General features: G+C 44.3%; 1 protein-coding gene across 2 annotated transcripts; it reads right to left on the reverse strand.

Moving 5' to 3' along the window:
- Nucleotides 1–4131: 4131 nt before the first annotated feature.
- On the reverse strand, nucleotides 4132–13489 carry cfap300 (cilia and flagella associated protein 300). 2 transcript variants are annotated; one of them, XM_052529165.1, is made up of 8 exons: nucleotides 13349–13489; nucleotides 12956–13037; nucleotides 12789–12858; nucleotides 12199–12234; nucleotides 9979–10136; nucleotides 9603–9766; nucleotides 7155–7221; nucleotides 4132–6626 (listed from the first exon to the last, which is right to left on the reverse strand). In XM_052529165.1, exons 1-8 carry the CDS (start codon nucleotides 13441–13443, stop codon nucleotides 6495–6497), a joined length of 804 nt encoding a protein of 267 aa, XP_052385125.1. In that variant the 5' UTR covers nucleotides 13444–13489; the 3' UTR covers nucleotides 4132–6494. The 2 variants fall into 2 exon arrangements, with proteins under 2 accessions (XP_052385125.1, XP_052385126.1); XM_052529166.1 differs by lacking the exon at nucleotides 12199–12234 and having other exon boundaries at nucleotides 13349–13467.
- Between the last annotated feature and the right edge of the window lie 1188 nt (nucleotides 13490–14677).

Consider the following 14677-nt stretch of genomic DNA (forward strand, 5'->3'; position numbering starts at 1 on the left):
CCAAAGCACAGCCCCCACACCACTAGAGGGATATCTTCAACCACCAACTTACCATCCTGAGACAAGGCTGAGTATAGCCCACAAAGATCTCCGCCACGGCACAACCCAGACAGGATGACCACAACAGTGAATCAACCCACTCAGGTGACGCACCCCCTGCAGGGACGGCATGAGAGAGCCCCAGTAAGCCAGTGACTCAGCCCCTGTTATAGGGTTAGAGGCAGAGAATCCCAGTGGAAAGAGGGGAACCGGCCAGGCAGAGACAGCAAGGGCGGTTCGTTGCTTCAGAGCCTTTCCGTTCACCTTCCCACTCCTGGGCCAGACTACACTCAATCATATGACCCACTGAAGAGATGAGTCGTCAGTAAAGACTTAAAGGTTGAGACCGAGTTTGCGTCTCTGACATGGGTAGGCAGACCGTTCCATAAAAATGGAGCTCTATAGGAGAAAGCCCTGCCTCCAGCTGTTTGCTTAAATTCTAGGGACAATTAGGAGGCCTGCGTCTTGTGACCGTAGCGTACGTGTAGGTATGTACGGCAGGACCAAATCAGAGAGATAGGTAGGAGCAAGCCCATGTAATGCTTTGTAGGTTAGCAGTAAAACCTTGAAATCAGCCCTTGCATTGACAGGAAGCCAGTGTAGAGAGGCTAGCACTGGAGTAATATGATCAAAACATTTTGGGTTCTAGTCAGGATTCTAGCAGCCGTATTTAGCACTAACTGAAGTTTATTTAGTGCTTTATCCGGGTAGCCGGAAAGTAGAGCATTGCAGTAGTCTAACCTAGAAGTGACAAAAGCATGGATTAATTTTTCTGCATCATTTTTGGACAGAAAGTTTCTGATTTTTGCAATATTACTTAGATGGAAAAAATCTGTCCTCGAAATGGTCTTGATATGTTCTTCAAAAGAGAGATCAGGGTCCAGAGTAACGCAGAGGTCCTTCACAGTTTTATTTGAGACGACTCTACAACCATTAAGATTAATTGTCAGATTCAACAGAATATCTCTTTGTTTCTTGGGACCTAGAACAAGCATCTCTGTTTTGTCCGAGTTTAATAGTAGAAAGTTTGCAATTTGCAGCCATCCACTTCCTTATGTCTGAAACACATGCTTCTAGCGAGGGCAATTTTGGGGCTTCACCATGTTTCATTGAAATGTACAGCTGTGTGTCATCCGCATAGCAGTGAAAGTTAACATTATGTTTTCAAATAACATACCCAAGAGGTAAAATGTATAGTGAAAACAATAGTGGTCCTAAAACAGAACCTTGAGGAACACCGAAATGTACAATTCATTTGTCAGAGGACAAACCATCCACAGAGACAAACTGATATCTTTCCGACAGATAAGATCTAAACCAGGCTAGAACTTGTCCGTGTAGACCAATTTGGGTTTCCAATCTCTCCAAAAGAATGTGGTGATCGATGGTGTCAAAAGCAGCACTAAAGTCTAGGAGCACGAGGACCGATGCAGAGCCTCGGTCTGACGCATTTAAAAGGTAATTTACCACCTTCAAAATTGCAGTCTCAGACCTATGATGGGGTCTAAAACCAGACTGAAGTGTTTTGTTTACATTATTTGTCTTTAGGAAACAGCTTTTATTTTAATTGAGAGGAATGGGAGATTTGATATAGGCAGATAGTTTTTTACATTTTCTTGGTCAAGGTTTGGCTTTTTCAAGACAGGTTTTATTACTGCAACTTTTAGTGAATTTGGTACACATCCGGTGGATAGAGAGACGTTTATTATGTTCAACATAGGAAGACCAACCACAGGAAGCAGCTATTTCAGTAGATTAGTTAGAACAGGGTCCAGTATGCAGCTTGAAGGTTTAGAGGCCATGACTATTTTCATGAATGTTTCAAGAAATACACTACTGGTCAAAAGTTTTAGAACACCTACTAATTCAAGGGATTTTATTCATCCTGTTTGGGTTAGGGGGCAGCATTTTCACATTCGGATGAAAAGCGTGCCCAGAGTAAAGTGCCTGCTATTCAGGCCCAGATGTTAATATATGCATATTATTAGTAGTATTGGATAGAAAACACTCTTAAGTTTCTAAAACTTGAATGATGTCTGTGAGTATAATAGAACTCATATGGCAGGCAAAAACCTGAGAAAAATCCAACCAGGAAGTGGGAAATCTGAGGTTTGTCGTTTTTCAACTCATTGCCTATCGAATATACAGTGTCTATGGGGTCAAATTGCACTTGCTAAGGCTTCCACTAGATGTCAACAGTCTTTAGAACCTTGTTTGAGGCTTCAACTGTGAAGTGGGGGCGAATGAGAGAGACTTCCGCCCTGGTAAACCCCTGCATTAACCCGTCTCTTTCTGTGTCCCTTGTAGCAGCTAGCTGACTAAGTTTTCAATTAATGCCTAGTCCACACGGAAAAGCAGGACATTCTCATTTTCAGCAGCGGCCAGTACCGCCGAGCAACCTATGTGAAGCTAGTCACAATAGTGGAATTTGTGGTTAGCCTTCAAAATAAAAGTCCTGCATTGAAACTGATGCAAACAGATACAAATAGTTGAATTATGCCGTATCTGGATCAGATAATGCTTAACAAGTTTGGAATGTTATATAAATTCAACAAAAGACAATAATGAGTTCATTTGGTTCTCCATAATAGAGAGATCCGCCTACATGTACTGTACTTGTTTGGTCAGGCGAAGGGCAGATCAGTGAAGTTGATTTATACCTAATTATAAGGAGAAATCTCTGTTTAGGATGCTGACGTTACTGGTGTAACACAATACATACTGGTGAATTCCTGTAAAACATATGCATATTATTGTTGTATGACTATAATTCAAACAAATCACTAATGTATTATAGAAGAGGCGTCACTACAGACCCTGGTTCGATTCCAGGCTGTATCACAACCGGCCGTGATTGGGAGTCCCATAGGGCGGCGCACAATTGGCCCAGCGTCATCTGGGTTAGGGGTTGGCCCGGGGTAGGCCGTCATTGTAAATAAAAATGTGTTCTTAACTGACTTGCCTAGATAAATAAAGATACAAAAATGACTGGTATATCAATCCAATCCAAAGTGACATCCTAACTAGCTGTAAAGTTAGGAGAGTCATAGATATATAGACATTATATACAAATAAAATCATTGATAGAAATAACATTTTCACAACAATAATTTTATTGATAAACACAAAAGGACAAGACCATCAATAGTGTGAAGAGTTGCATTACATCTGGAGTATTGGAACAGTCAGACAGTAGCTGTAGACGGAACAGTCAGACAGTAGCTGTAGACGGAACAGTCAGACAGTAGCTGTAGACGGAACAGTCAAACAGTAGCTGTAGACGGAACAGTCAGACAGTAGTTGTAGACGGAACAGTCAGACAGTAGTTGTAGACGGAACAGTCAGACAGTAGTTGTAGACGGAACAGTCAGACAGTAGTTGTAGACGGAACAGTCAGACAGTAGCTGTAGACGGAACAGTCAGGCAGTAGCTGTAGACGGAACAGTCAGACAGTAGTTGTAGACGGAACAGTCAGACAGTAGTTGTAGACGGAACAGTCAGACAGTAGTTGTCAGACGGAACAGTCAGACAGTAGTTGTCGACGGAACAGTCAGACAGTAGTTGTAGACGGAACAGTCAGACAGTAGTTGTAGACGGAACAGTCAGACAGTAACAACAGTCAGACAGTAGTTGTAGACGGAACAGTCAGACAGTAGCTGTAGACGGAACAGTCAGACAGTAGTTGTAGACGGAACAGTCAGACAGTAGTTGTAGACGGAACAGTCAGACAGTAGTTGTAGACGGAACAGTCAGACAGTAGTTGTAGACGGAACAGTCAGACAGTAGTTGTAGACGGAACAGTCAGACAGTAGCTGTAGACGGAACAGTCAGACAGTAGTTGTAGACGGAACAGTCAGACAGTAGTTGTAGACGGAACAGTCAGACAGTAGTTGTAGACGGAACAGTCAGACAGTAGTTGTAGACGGAACAGTCAGACAGTAGTTGTAGACGGAACAGTCAGACAGTAGTTGTAGACGGAACAGTCAGACAGTAGTTGTAGACGGAACAGTCAGACAGTAGTTGTAGACGGAACAGTCAGACAGTAGTTGTAGACGGAACAGTCAGACAGTAGCTGTAGAACGGAACGGAAAGTCAGACAGTAGTTGTAGACGGAACAGTCAGACAGTAGTTGTAGACGGAACAGTCAGACAGTAGTTGTAGACGGAACAGTCAGACAGTAGTTGTAGACGGAACAGTCAGACAGTAGTTGTAGACGGAACAGTCAGACAGTAGTTGTAGACGGAACAGTCAGACAGTAGCTGTAGACGGAACAGTCAGACAGTAGCTGTAGACGGAACAGTCAGACAGTAGCTGTAGACGGAACAGTCAGACAGTAGCTGTAGACGGAACAGTCAGACAGTAGTTGTAGACGGAACAGTCAGACAGTAGTTGTAGACGGAACAGTCAGACAGTAGTTGTAGACGGAACAGTCAGACAGTAGCTGTAGACGGAACAGTCAGACAGTAGCTGTAGACGGAACAGTCAGACAGTAGTTGTAGACGGAACAGTCAGACAGTAGTTGTAGACGGAACAGTCAGACAGTAGTTGTAGACGGAACAGTCAGACAGTAGTTGTAGACGGAACAGTCAGACAGTAGTTGTAGACGGAACAGTCAGACAGTAGCTGTAGACGGAACAGTCAGACAGTAGCTGTAGACGGAACAGTCAGACAGTAGCTGTAGACGGAACAGTCAGACAGTAGCTGTAGACGGAACAGTCAGACAGTAGCTGTAGACGGAACAGTCAGACAGTAGTTGTAGACGGAACAGTCAGACAGTAGTTGTAGACGGAACAGTCAGACAGTAGCTGTAGACGGAACAGTCAGACAGTAGCTGTAGACGGAACAGTCAGACAGTAGTTGTAGACGGAACAGTCAGACAGTAGTTGTAGACGGAACAGTCAGACAGTAGTTGTAGACGGAACAGTCAGACAGTAGTTGTAGACGGAACAGTCAGACAGTAGTTGTAGACGGAACAGTCAGACAGTAGTTGTAGACGGAACAGTCAGACAGTAGTTGTAGACGGAACAGTCAGACAGTAGTTGTAGACGGAACAGTCAGACAGTAGTTGTAGACGGAACAGTCAGACAGTAGTTGTAGACGGAACAGTCAGACAGTAGTTGTAGACGGAACAGTCAGACAGTAGTTGTAGACGGAACAGTCAGACAGTAGTTGTAGACGGAACAGTCAGACAGTAGTTGTAGACGGAACAGTCAGACAGTAGCTGTAGACGGAACAGTCAGACAGTAGCTGTAGACGGAACAGTCAGACAGTAGCTGTAGACGGAACAGTCAGACAGTAGCTGTAGACGGAACAGTCAGACAGTAGCTGTAGACGGAACAGTCAGACAGTAGTTGTAGACGGAACAGTCAGACAGTAGTTGTAGACGGAACAGTCAGACAGTAGTTGTAGACGGAACAGTCAGACAGTAGTTGTAGACGGAACAGTCAGACAGTAGTTGTAGACGGAACAGTCAGACAGTAGCTGTAGACGGAACAGTCAGACAGTAGCTGTAGACGGAACAGTCAGACAGTAGCTGTAGACGGAACAGTCAGACAGTAGTTGTAGACGTAACAGTCAGACAGTAGTTGTAGACGGAACAGTCAGATAGTAGCTGTAGACGGAACAGTCAGATAGTAGTTGTAGACGGAACAGTCAGACAGTAGTTGTAGACGGAACAGTCAGACAGTAGTTGTAGACGGAACAGTCAGACAGTAGTTGTAGACGGAACAGTCAGACAGTAGTTGTAGACGGAACAGTCAGACAGTAGTTGTAGACGGAACAGTCAGACAGTAGCTGTAGACGGAACAGTCAGACAGTAGCTGTAGACGGAACAGTCAGACAGTAGCTGTAGACGGAACAGTCAGACAGTAGTTGTAGACGTAACAGTCAGACAGTAGTTGTAGACGTAACAGTCAGACAGTAGTTGTAGATGTAACAGTCAGACAGTAGTTGTAGACGGAACAGTCAGACAGTAGTTGTAGACGGAACAGTCAGACAGTAGTTGTAGACGGAACAGTCAGACAGTAGTTGTAGACGGAACAGTCAGACAGTAGTTGTAGACGGAACAGTCAGACAGTAGTTGTAGACGGAACAGTCAGACAGTAGTTGTAGACGGAACAGTCAGACAGTAGCTGTAGACGGAACAGTCAGACAGTAGTTGTAGACGGAACAGTCAGACAGTAGTTGTAGACGGAACAGTCAGACAGTAGTTGTAGACGGAACAGTCAGACAGTAGCTGTAGACGGAACAGTCAGACAGTAGTTGTAGACGGAACAGTCAGACAGTAGCTGTAGACGGAACAGTCAGACAGTAGCTGTAGACGGAACAGTCCATCCTAGCAGGCCACTTACTGAGACAATAGACCAACTCAGCCTCTCCTCATTCTCCCTGAAGTAGGAACTCATTCACTCCCCCTACCAGATTGTCCAAAACATTGGATTGGATTGGTGTGTATGTTACAGTGTGAAGGCGCCTACTCCATAACAGTGGTAGAACACATAGACATGTCTTCTGAAGGGGTCCACTATGAGGTAGGAGAATGACTGATCCTCTTCTTCTCTGGCTGGGTAACACACACCAGATACATCCTGAAGAGAACACAGGATAAGATACGGCTGAGAGTCTCTCTCTCTCTCAATTTCAATATCATTTCAAATTAAAGGGCTTTATTGTCATGGGAAACATTGTGTTTACATTGTCAAAGCAAGTGAAATAGATAATGAACAAAAGGGAAATAAACAATAAAAACTGAACAGTAAACATTACACCCATTACACAAAAGAATAGAGACATTTCAAATGTGTTATATGTCTATACTTATTATTTTACCTTTATTTAACCAGTTAAGAACAAACTCTTATTTTCAATGACGGCCTAGGAACAGTGAACTGCCTGTTCAGGGGCAGAACGACAGATTTGTACCTTGTCAGCTCGGGGGTTTGAACTTCCAACCTTTCGGTTACTAGTCCAACGCTCTAACCACTAGGCTACCCTGCTGCCCCCGTGTTTTAATGATGTGCAAATAGTTAAAGTAGAAAAGGGAAATATAGGTTGCATTTACAATGGTGTTTGATAATAATTATCTTTCAATAGCAGTAATAATAATATAATGTTACCAAAGCAGAGACTTTGATGACAGTGGAAACCACACTGATCTCCTTGCTCTCTGGATTCTTCTGAACACTGGAACACAAAGCATCACAGACACCATCTACTAGTGCAGGGGTGTATGGTGTGGTGTGTGGGTGTATGGTGTGGGTGTATGGTGTGTGTTTAGGGTGTGGGTGTATGGTGTGGTGTGTGGGTGTGTATGGTGTGGTGTATGTGTGTATGTTTAGGGTGTGGGTGTATGGTGTGGTGTATGTGTGTATGTTTAGGGTGTGGGTGTATGGTGTGGGTGTATGGTGTGGTGTGTGGGTGTATGGTGTGTGTTTAGGGTGTGGGTGTATGGTGTGGTGTGTGGGTGTATGGTGTGGGTGTATGGTGTGTGTTTAGGGTGTGGGTGTATGGTGTGGTGTGTGGGTGTGTATGGTGTGGTGTATGTGTGTATGTTTAGGGTGTGGGTGTATGGTGTGGGTGTATGGTGTGGTGTGTGGGTGTGTATGGTGTGTTGTATGTGTGTATGGTGTGTGTTTAGGGTGTGGGTGTATGGTGTGGTGTATGTGTGTATGGTGTGTGTTTAGGGTGTGGTGTGTGGGTGTATGGTGTGTGTTTAGGGTGTGGGTGTATGGTGTGGTGTATGGGTGTGTGTTTAGGGTGTGGGTGTATGGTGTGGTGTGTGGGTGTGTATGGTGTGGTGTATGTGTGTATGGTGTGTGTTTAGGGTGTGGGTGTATGGTGTGGTGTGTGGGTGTGTATGGTGTGTGTTTAGGGTGTGGTGTGTGGGTGTGTATGGTGTGTGTTTAGGGTGTGGGTGTATGGTGTGGTGTGTGGGTGTGTATGGTGTGTGTTTAGGGTGTGGGTGTATGGTGTGGTGTGTGTGTGTATGGTGTGTGTTTAGGGTGTGGGTGTATGGTGTGGTGTATGTGTGTATGGTGTGTGTTTAGGGTGTGGGTGTATGGTGTGGTGTATGGGTGTGTTTAGGGTGTGGGTGTATGGTGTGGTGTGTGGGTGTGTATGGTGTGTGTTTAGGGTGTGGTGTGTGGGTGTATGGTGTGTGTTTAGGGTGTGGGTGTATGGTGTGGTGTGTGGGTGTGTATGGTGTGTGTTTAGGGTGTGGGTGTATGGTGTGGTGTATGTGTGTATGGTGTGGTGTATGTGTGTATGGTGTGTGTTTATGGTGTGGTGTGTGGGTGTGTATGGTGTGTGTGTAGGGTGTGGGTGTATGGTGTGGTGTATGTGTGTATGGTGTGTGTTTAGGGTGTGGGTGTATGGTGTGGTGTGTGGGTGTGTATGGTGTGTGTTTAGGGTGTGGGTGTATGGTGCAGTGTATGTGTGTGTATGGTGTGTGTTTAGGGTGTGGGTATATGGTGTGTGTGTGTGTTTGTGTGCTGTACGGTGTATGTTTATGGTATGGTGTGTGTATGGTGTGGTGTATGGAATGGTATATTGGTATACAGTGTGGTGTATGGCATGGTGGATGGTATACGGTATGGTGTGTGTGTGTAGTGTATGTACGGTGTATGGTGTGGTATATTGGTATACAGTGTGGTGTGTTTATGCTGTGGTGTATGGTATACGGTATGGTGTGTATGGTGTGGTGTGTATGGTGAGTATGGTGTGGTATATGGTGTGGTGTATGATGTGTGGGTGTATGGTGTGGTGTACAGTGTGGTGTGGGTGTATGTGTATGTGTGGTGTACGGCGTGGTGCACGGTGTGTGAGTATGGTGTGGTGTATTGTGTGGTGTATGGTGTGGTGTATGGTGTGGTGTACGGTGTGGTGTACGGTGTGTGAGTATGGTGTGGTGTATGGTGTGGGTGTATGGTGTGGTGTATGATGTGTGGGTGTATGGTGTGGTGTACAGTGTGGTGTGGGTGTATGTGTATGTGTGGTGTACGGCGTGGTGCACGGTGTGTGAGTATGGTGTGGTGTATTGTGTGGTGTATGGTGTGGTGTATGGTGTGTATGTGTGTACATGGTGTGGTGTATGGTGTGGTGTACAGTGTGTGAGTATGGTGTGGTGTACAGTGTGTGAGTATGGTGTGGTGTACGGTGTGGTGTATTGTGTGGTGTACGGTGTGGTGTACGGTGTGTGAGTATGGTGTGGTGTATGGTGTGTGGCATGGTGTGGTGTATGGTGTGGTGTACAGTGTGTGAGTATGGTGTGGTGTACAGTGTGTGAGTATGGTGTGGTGTATTGTGTGGTGTACGGTGTGTGAGTATGGTGTGGTGTATGGTGTGTGGCATGGTGTGGTGTACAGTGTGTGAGTATGGTGTGGTGTACAGTGTGGTGTATCGTATGTGTGGTGTATGGTGAATGTGTGGTGTATGGTGTGGTGTATGTTGGGGTGTATGGTGTGGTGTATGTTGGGGTGTATGGTGTGGTGTATGTTGGGGTGTATGTTGTAGTGTATGTTGGGGTGTATGGTGTGAGTATGGTGTGGTGTACTGTGTCTGTATACCTGACCAGATCCCTATAAATGGTTCTGGTGGTGTCTATGTAGGGGTTGATGGTATCTTCATACTGACACAGCTCTCCTCCCAGAGTCATGTGTTTAAACAATAGGAACAGGAACTCTCTCCTCTCCATCACTCCATACTCCTCACTGCCATCCTCCTGCAACATCTACACACACACACACACACACACACACACACACACACACACACACACACACACACACACACACACACACACACACACACACACACACACACACACACACACACACACACAATTATGATAGCATAATAGGAGCATAAAGACTATTAAGTTGCATAAATAGCGTTAATGTGTGTGTGTTTGTGAAGGTGTGTGTGTTTGTGTGCATATGTTACCTGTCTCAGTAGGTCGTAGTCAGGGTGTGTGTCATGGAAACATTTGGTGATGTGTCCAGAGGATGTGATGATTCCACTGGAGTAGAGAGGGTCAAACATCTCCATACTGACCTTACTGCACGGCACTACCTCTGCCTGTACACACACCACCTCACCCTCTGGAACACACACACTGTTCTGATGGAAGACGGGCTCCTGACCAATGATCTTAACTTTTTTTACATAACGTCTCTGCCATCATTACCTATGACTGAAACAGCTTCTGGACATCAGAACAGAGATCACTAACCTCAATAAGTTGGCAGCTCTGGCCGTTCGGCTTACCCCGGACTCTAAAGAGGCAAGAAGGGCCGCGACAAGACAAGACTACGTCCATCTACCCTACCACTGTTTTGTTGGCAGTCACTGGAGAACAAACTGGGTGAGCTCCGTTCCAGACTATCTTATCAACGACACCTGAAAAACGGTAATATCCTCTGTTTCTTGGAGCCGTGGCTGAACGAGGGCATGGATGTACAACTTGATAGTTTTTCTATGCATCATGAAGATCGTCAAGACCAGACGGCAGACTCGGGTAAGGCTAGAAAGGGAGGGGTGTGTCTTTGTTAACAATAGCTAATGTTAAGAAAGTCTCAAGATTTTGCTTGTCTGAGTTAGAATACCTCATGATAAGCTGCAGACCATACTATTTACCTAGAGAGTTCAGATATATTTTTCATAGTGGTCTATTTACTACCAAAAACCGATGCTGGCACTAAGAAAGTACTCAATGAGCTGTACAGGTCCATAAGCAAACAAGGAAATGCACATTCAGATGCAGCATTTCTCATGGCCAGTGATTTTATTGCAGAACACTGAAATCTGTTTTACCTCATCTTTACCAGCATGTAACCTGTGCAACTGGAAGCGAAAAAACATGTGACAATTCTCTTCAGGGTTAGGAGAGTTTGTAAACAAATTAAGTGGAAGGCCGACAACAAGATCACACCAGAGAGAGCTCTTTCGAACAGGACAGTGCCCGAATGTTTGTTTCTAGACCCCCCAGGCCGCAGGCGTGGTCGAGGACAGCAGGGTTCGGTACACAAATCGGGTTCTCGGTAGATCAGGGTCCAAAACCGCCAACAGTCCAAACAGTCCAGGTCATACACGGTAAATCCATCAGATATATTATCACTTCCTCTTTCTCAATGGTTCACAGGTCCACAGCTCCTTGCGATCTCTCTCTTCCTGGTGTGGCTTGACCCGTAATATGTGGGTCGGCCCCACCTTGCTAGCGTTCCCTTTGCTTCTGGGTATTGTCGTTTTTGGCGGTCGACTATTTTGGGATCTGTAGTTCTTGTAGGGGTGGCCATTTTGTGCTTTGTAGTTCACCATCTGGCCATCCCTTAGTGAGAAGTCAGAGCCTGTGTATTAGTTCTGCCCTCACATATCTGCCATTTATCACTCGGCCCCCTTCTTTGCCATTAACTCTAGATCACCTTTACTCCACACAGAGAAACGCATACAAGGACCTCCCTCGCCTTCCCTTTAGCAAATCAGACCATAACGCTATCCTCCTGATTCCTGCTTACAAGCAAAAACTCAAACAGGATGTACCGGAAGTGGTCCGATGAAGCGGTTGCTAAGCTACAGGACTGTTTTGCTAGCACAGACTGGAATATGTTCCAGAATTCATCCGATAATATTTACATCAGTCTCCTTCATTAATAAGTTCATCTACAACATTGTCTCCACAACAACCGTACATACATACCCCAACCAGAAGCCATGGATTGCAGGCAGCATCCGCACTGACCAATCGGTTAGAGCTGCCGCTTTCAAGGAGCGGGACATTAACCCGGACAATTATAAGAAATTACACTACGACCTCTGACGAGCCATCAAACAGGCAAGGCATCAGCAATAGTCTTGGTAGCCATTTTCCATAGATTAGGGCCTAATTAATTGATTTCAATTGACCTATTTCCTTATATGAACTGTAACTCATGAAATTGTTGAAATTGTCATGTTGAGTTTATATTTTTGTTCAGTATAGATGCCTATAGGCTATCTAAGTTAACTTATTTTCTTTGATCTGCATGTTTCTTTACTTGATTTAGTTTTATTATATTTACAATGTCACTTTGATTCCTTTACTATGTCACTTTTGTTGCCATTTTACTGTGTGAGAAGCCTGTCAATAAAACATTTCATTTGATTTGACTATTTATTTTTTGTCACCTGTTGATCCAGGTAACCAGGACTGGCCCTCACTATCTGATATTTTACACACACGCACGCACACACACACACACACACACACACACACACACACACACACACACACACACACACACACACACACACACACACACACACACACACACACACACACACACACACACACACACACACACACACACACACACACACACACACACACACACAATAATTTACAGTATTTATAAATACTTATAGGAAATCCCCAACTGTTTTTCAAATGAACATGGCATCCAATGTATCTTAAATAATACAAATAGATCCAAATAAGTGGTGACAGGGAGTATGCACGCCACTGGCTTGACGCTGAAAAAGCATCTTGCCTCCGATTGGCAGCTGTGGTGTAGCGGGTTGGGAGAGGGACGGTAGGCTGCGTGAGGAAAACGGCACGTGACTGGCAGGACCAAGGCTGCTGCTTGACAAAGTGTCATATCACCCCATGAATGAGGCAATTGGCAAAAAAAACTATTGCACAGCGTGAGACCACTCTGGAGGGACACAGGCCTTTGGATTGCTAACTGGGTAGAGGTGATAGAGGTGAAATGACATACCCAGAGTAACCCAGGCTCCAGCCTCCATCTTCCTGAGGTTGGTCAGCACACAGGGGTCTCTGAAGAAACTCTTGACACACACACACACACACACACAGACATTACTATTGGCCCTTTACAAGGTGCAGTGCCTGGAAACAAACGTGTGTGTGTGTACGTTAACTCACCAGAGTAAAGTCGTGGCTGTTGTATGGGTAGAAGTTCTGGTCAAAGCTGAAGGCCTGGGCTGAGATGCGCCCGAGCATGGACCTGACACACACACACACACACACACACACACACACACACACACACACACACACACACACACACACACACACACACACACACACACACACACACACACACACACACACACACACACACACACACACAAATCCATTAGCTGGTTTCACTAGAGAACTGACACACTGATATACCTAGCTAGTTTGTCTTGTCTACATAGCTGGTCGGCTAACGTTAGTAACAGTAGCTAGCTAGGATGATGTTGATAAGTATAGCTAACTAGCTATAAACATAGACAAATAAATGACACAAAACCATAAGATCTATAACGTAACCATTTCATGAGTAGTTGTAGCGTGCTTTTGTCCTGAAGGAAGGAAAATGTCTTGGTTGGGAGGAGGTTGAAGGAAAACTTAGTCTCAGATGCCATGTCGACCGTCGGGTTGTTGATGTCTATTGGTCACCATGGCGACGGAACCAACCAAAAGGCGCGTTCGTAAATTCTCTGGCGCTATGGAAAGCCAAAATGTTCAGATCGTCCAACAAGCAATTCGTCTTAACACTTGTAATTAACATTTTTCACAAGCTTTTTTAGGAGTCAAAAGTAATTTTTACATTACACCTGTCCAGTATGTATTTACAGGTGATTAGAACACTTGTTATGGTCATTTTTACATATATTCATTACACCTGTCCAGTGTGCATTTACAGGTGATTAGAACGCTTGTTATGGTCATTTTTACATGTGTTCATTACACCTGTCCAGTGTGCATTTACAGGTGATTAGAACGCTTGTTATGGTCATTTTTACACGCGTTCATTACACCTGTTCAGTGTGCATTTACAGGTGATTAGAACGCTTGTTATCGGCAGTTTTACATGCGTTCATTACACCTGTTCAGTGTGCATTTACAGGTGATTAGAACGCTTGTTATGGGCAGTTTTACATGCGTTCATTACACCTGTTCAGTGTGCATTTACAGGTGATTAGAACGCTTGTTATGGTCATTTTTACATATATTCATTACACCTGTCCAGTGTGCATTTACAGGTGATTAGAACACTTGTTATGGTCATTTTTACATATATTCATTACACCTGTCCAGTGTGCATTTACAGGTGATTAGAACGCTTGTTATGGTCATTTTTACATATATTCATTACACCTGTCCAGTGTGTATTTACAGGTGATTAGAACGCTTGTTATGGTCATTTTTACATATATTCATTACACCTGTCCAGTGTGTATTTACAGGTGATTAGAACGCTTGTTATGGTCATTTTTACATATATTCATTACACCTGTCCAGTGTGTATTTACAGGTGATTAGACCGCTTGTTATGGTCATTTTTACATATATTCATTACACCTGTCCAGTGTGTATTTACAGGTGATTAGAACACTTGTTATGGTCATTTTTACATATATTCATTACACCTGTCCAGTGTGCATTTACAGGTGATTAGAACACTTGTTATGGTCATTTTTACATATATTCATTACACCTGTCCAGTGTGTATTTACAGGTGATTAGAACACTTGTTATGGTCATTTTTACATATATTCATTACACCTGTCCAGTGTGTATTTACAGGTAATTAGAACGCTTGTTATGGTCATTTTTACATATATTCATTACACCTGTCCAGTGTGTATTTACAGG

Source organism: Oncorhynchus keta, chromosome 11 (assembly GCF_023373465.1).
Source record: "Oncorhynchus keta strain PuntledgeMale-10-30-2019 chromosome 11, Oket_V2, whole genome shotgun sequence".
NCBI classification, from domain to species: domain Eukaryota; kingdom Metazoa; phylum Chordata; class Actinopteri; order Salmoniformes; family Salmonidae; genus Oncorhynchus; species Oncorhynchus keta.

Bases quoted from the DNA above. Each gene is read 5' to 3' on its own strand.
- cfap300 (XM_052529165.1), bottom strand. From the start codon at position 13,443: ATGGCATCTGAGACTAAGTTTTCCTTCAACCTCCTCCCAACCAAGACA. The intron at 12,235-12,788 runs GTATGTCATTTC...GTAAAATATCAG, and splicing joins TGGAGCCTGGGTTACTCTGG to ATAGTGAGGGCCAGTCCTGG. The intron at 9,767-9,978 runs GTAACATATGCA...GTGTGTGTGTAG, and splicing joins ACTACGACCTACTGAGACAG to ATGTTGCAGGAGGATGGCAG.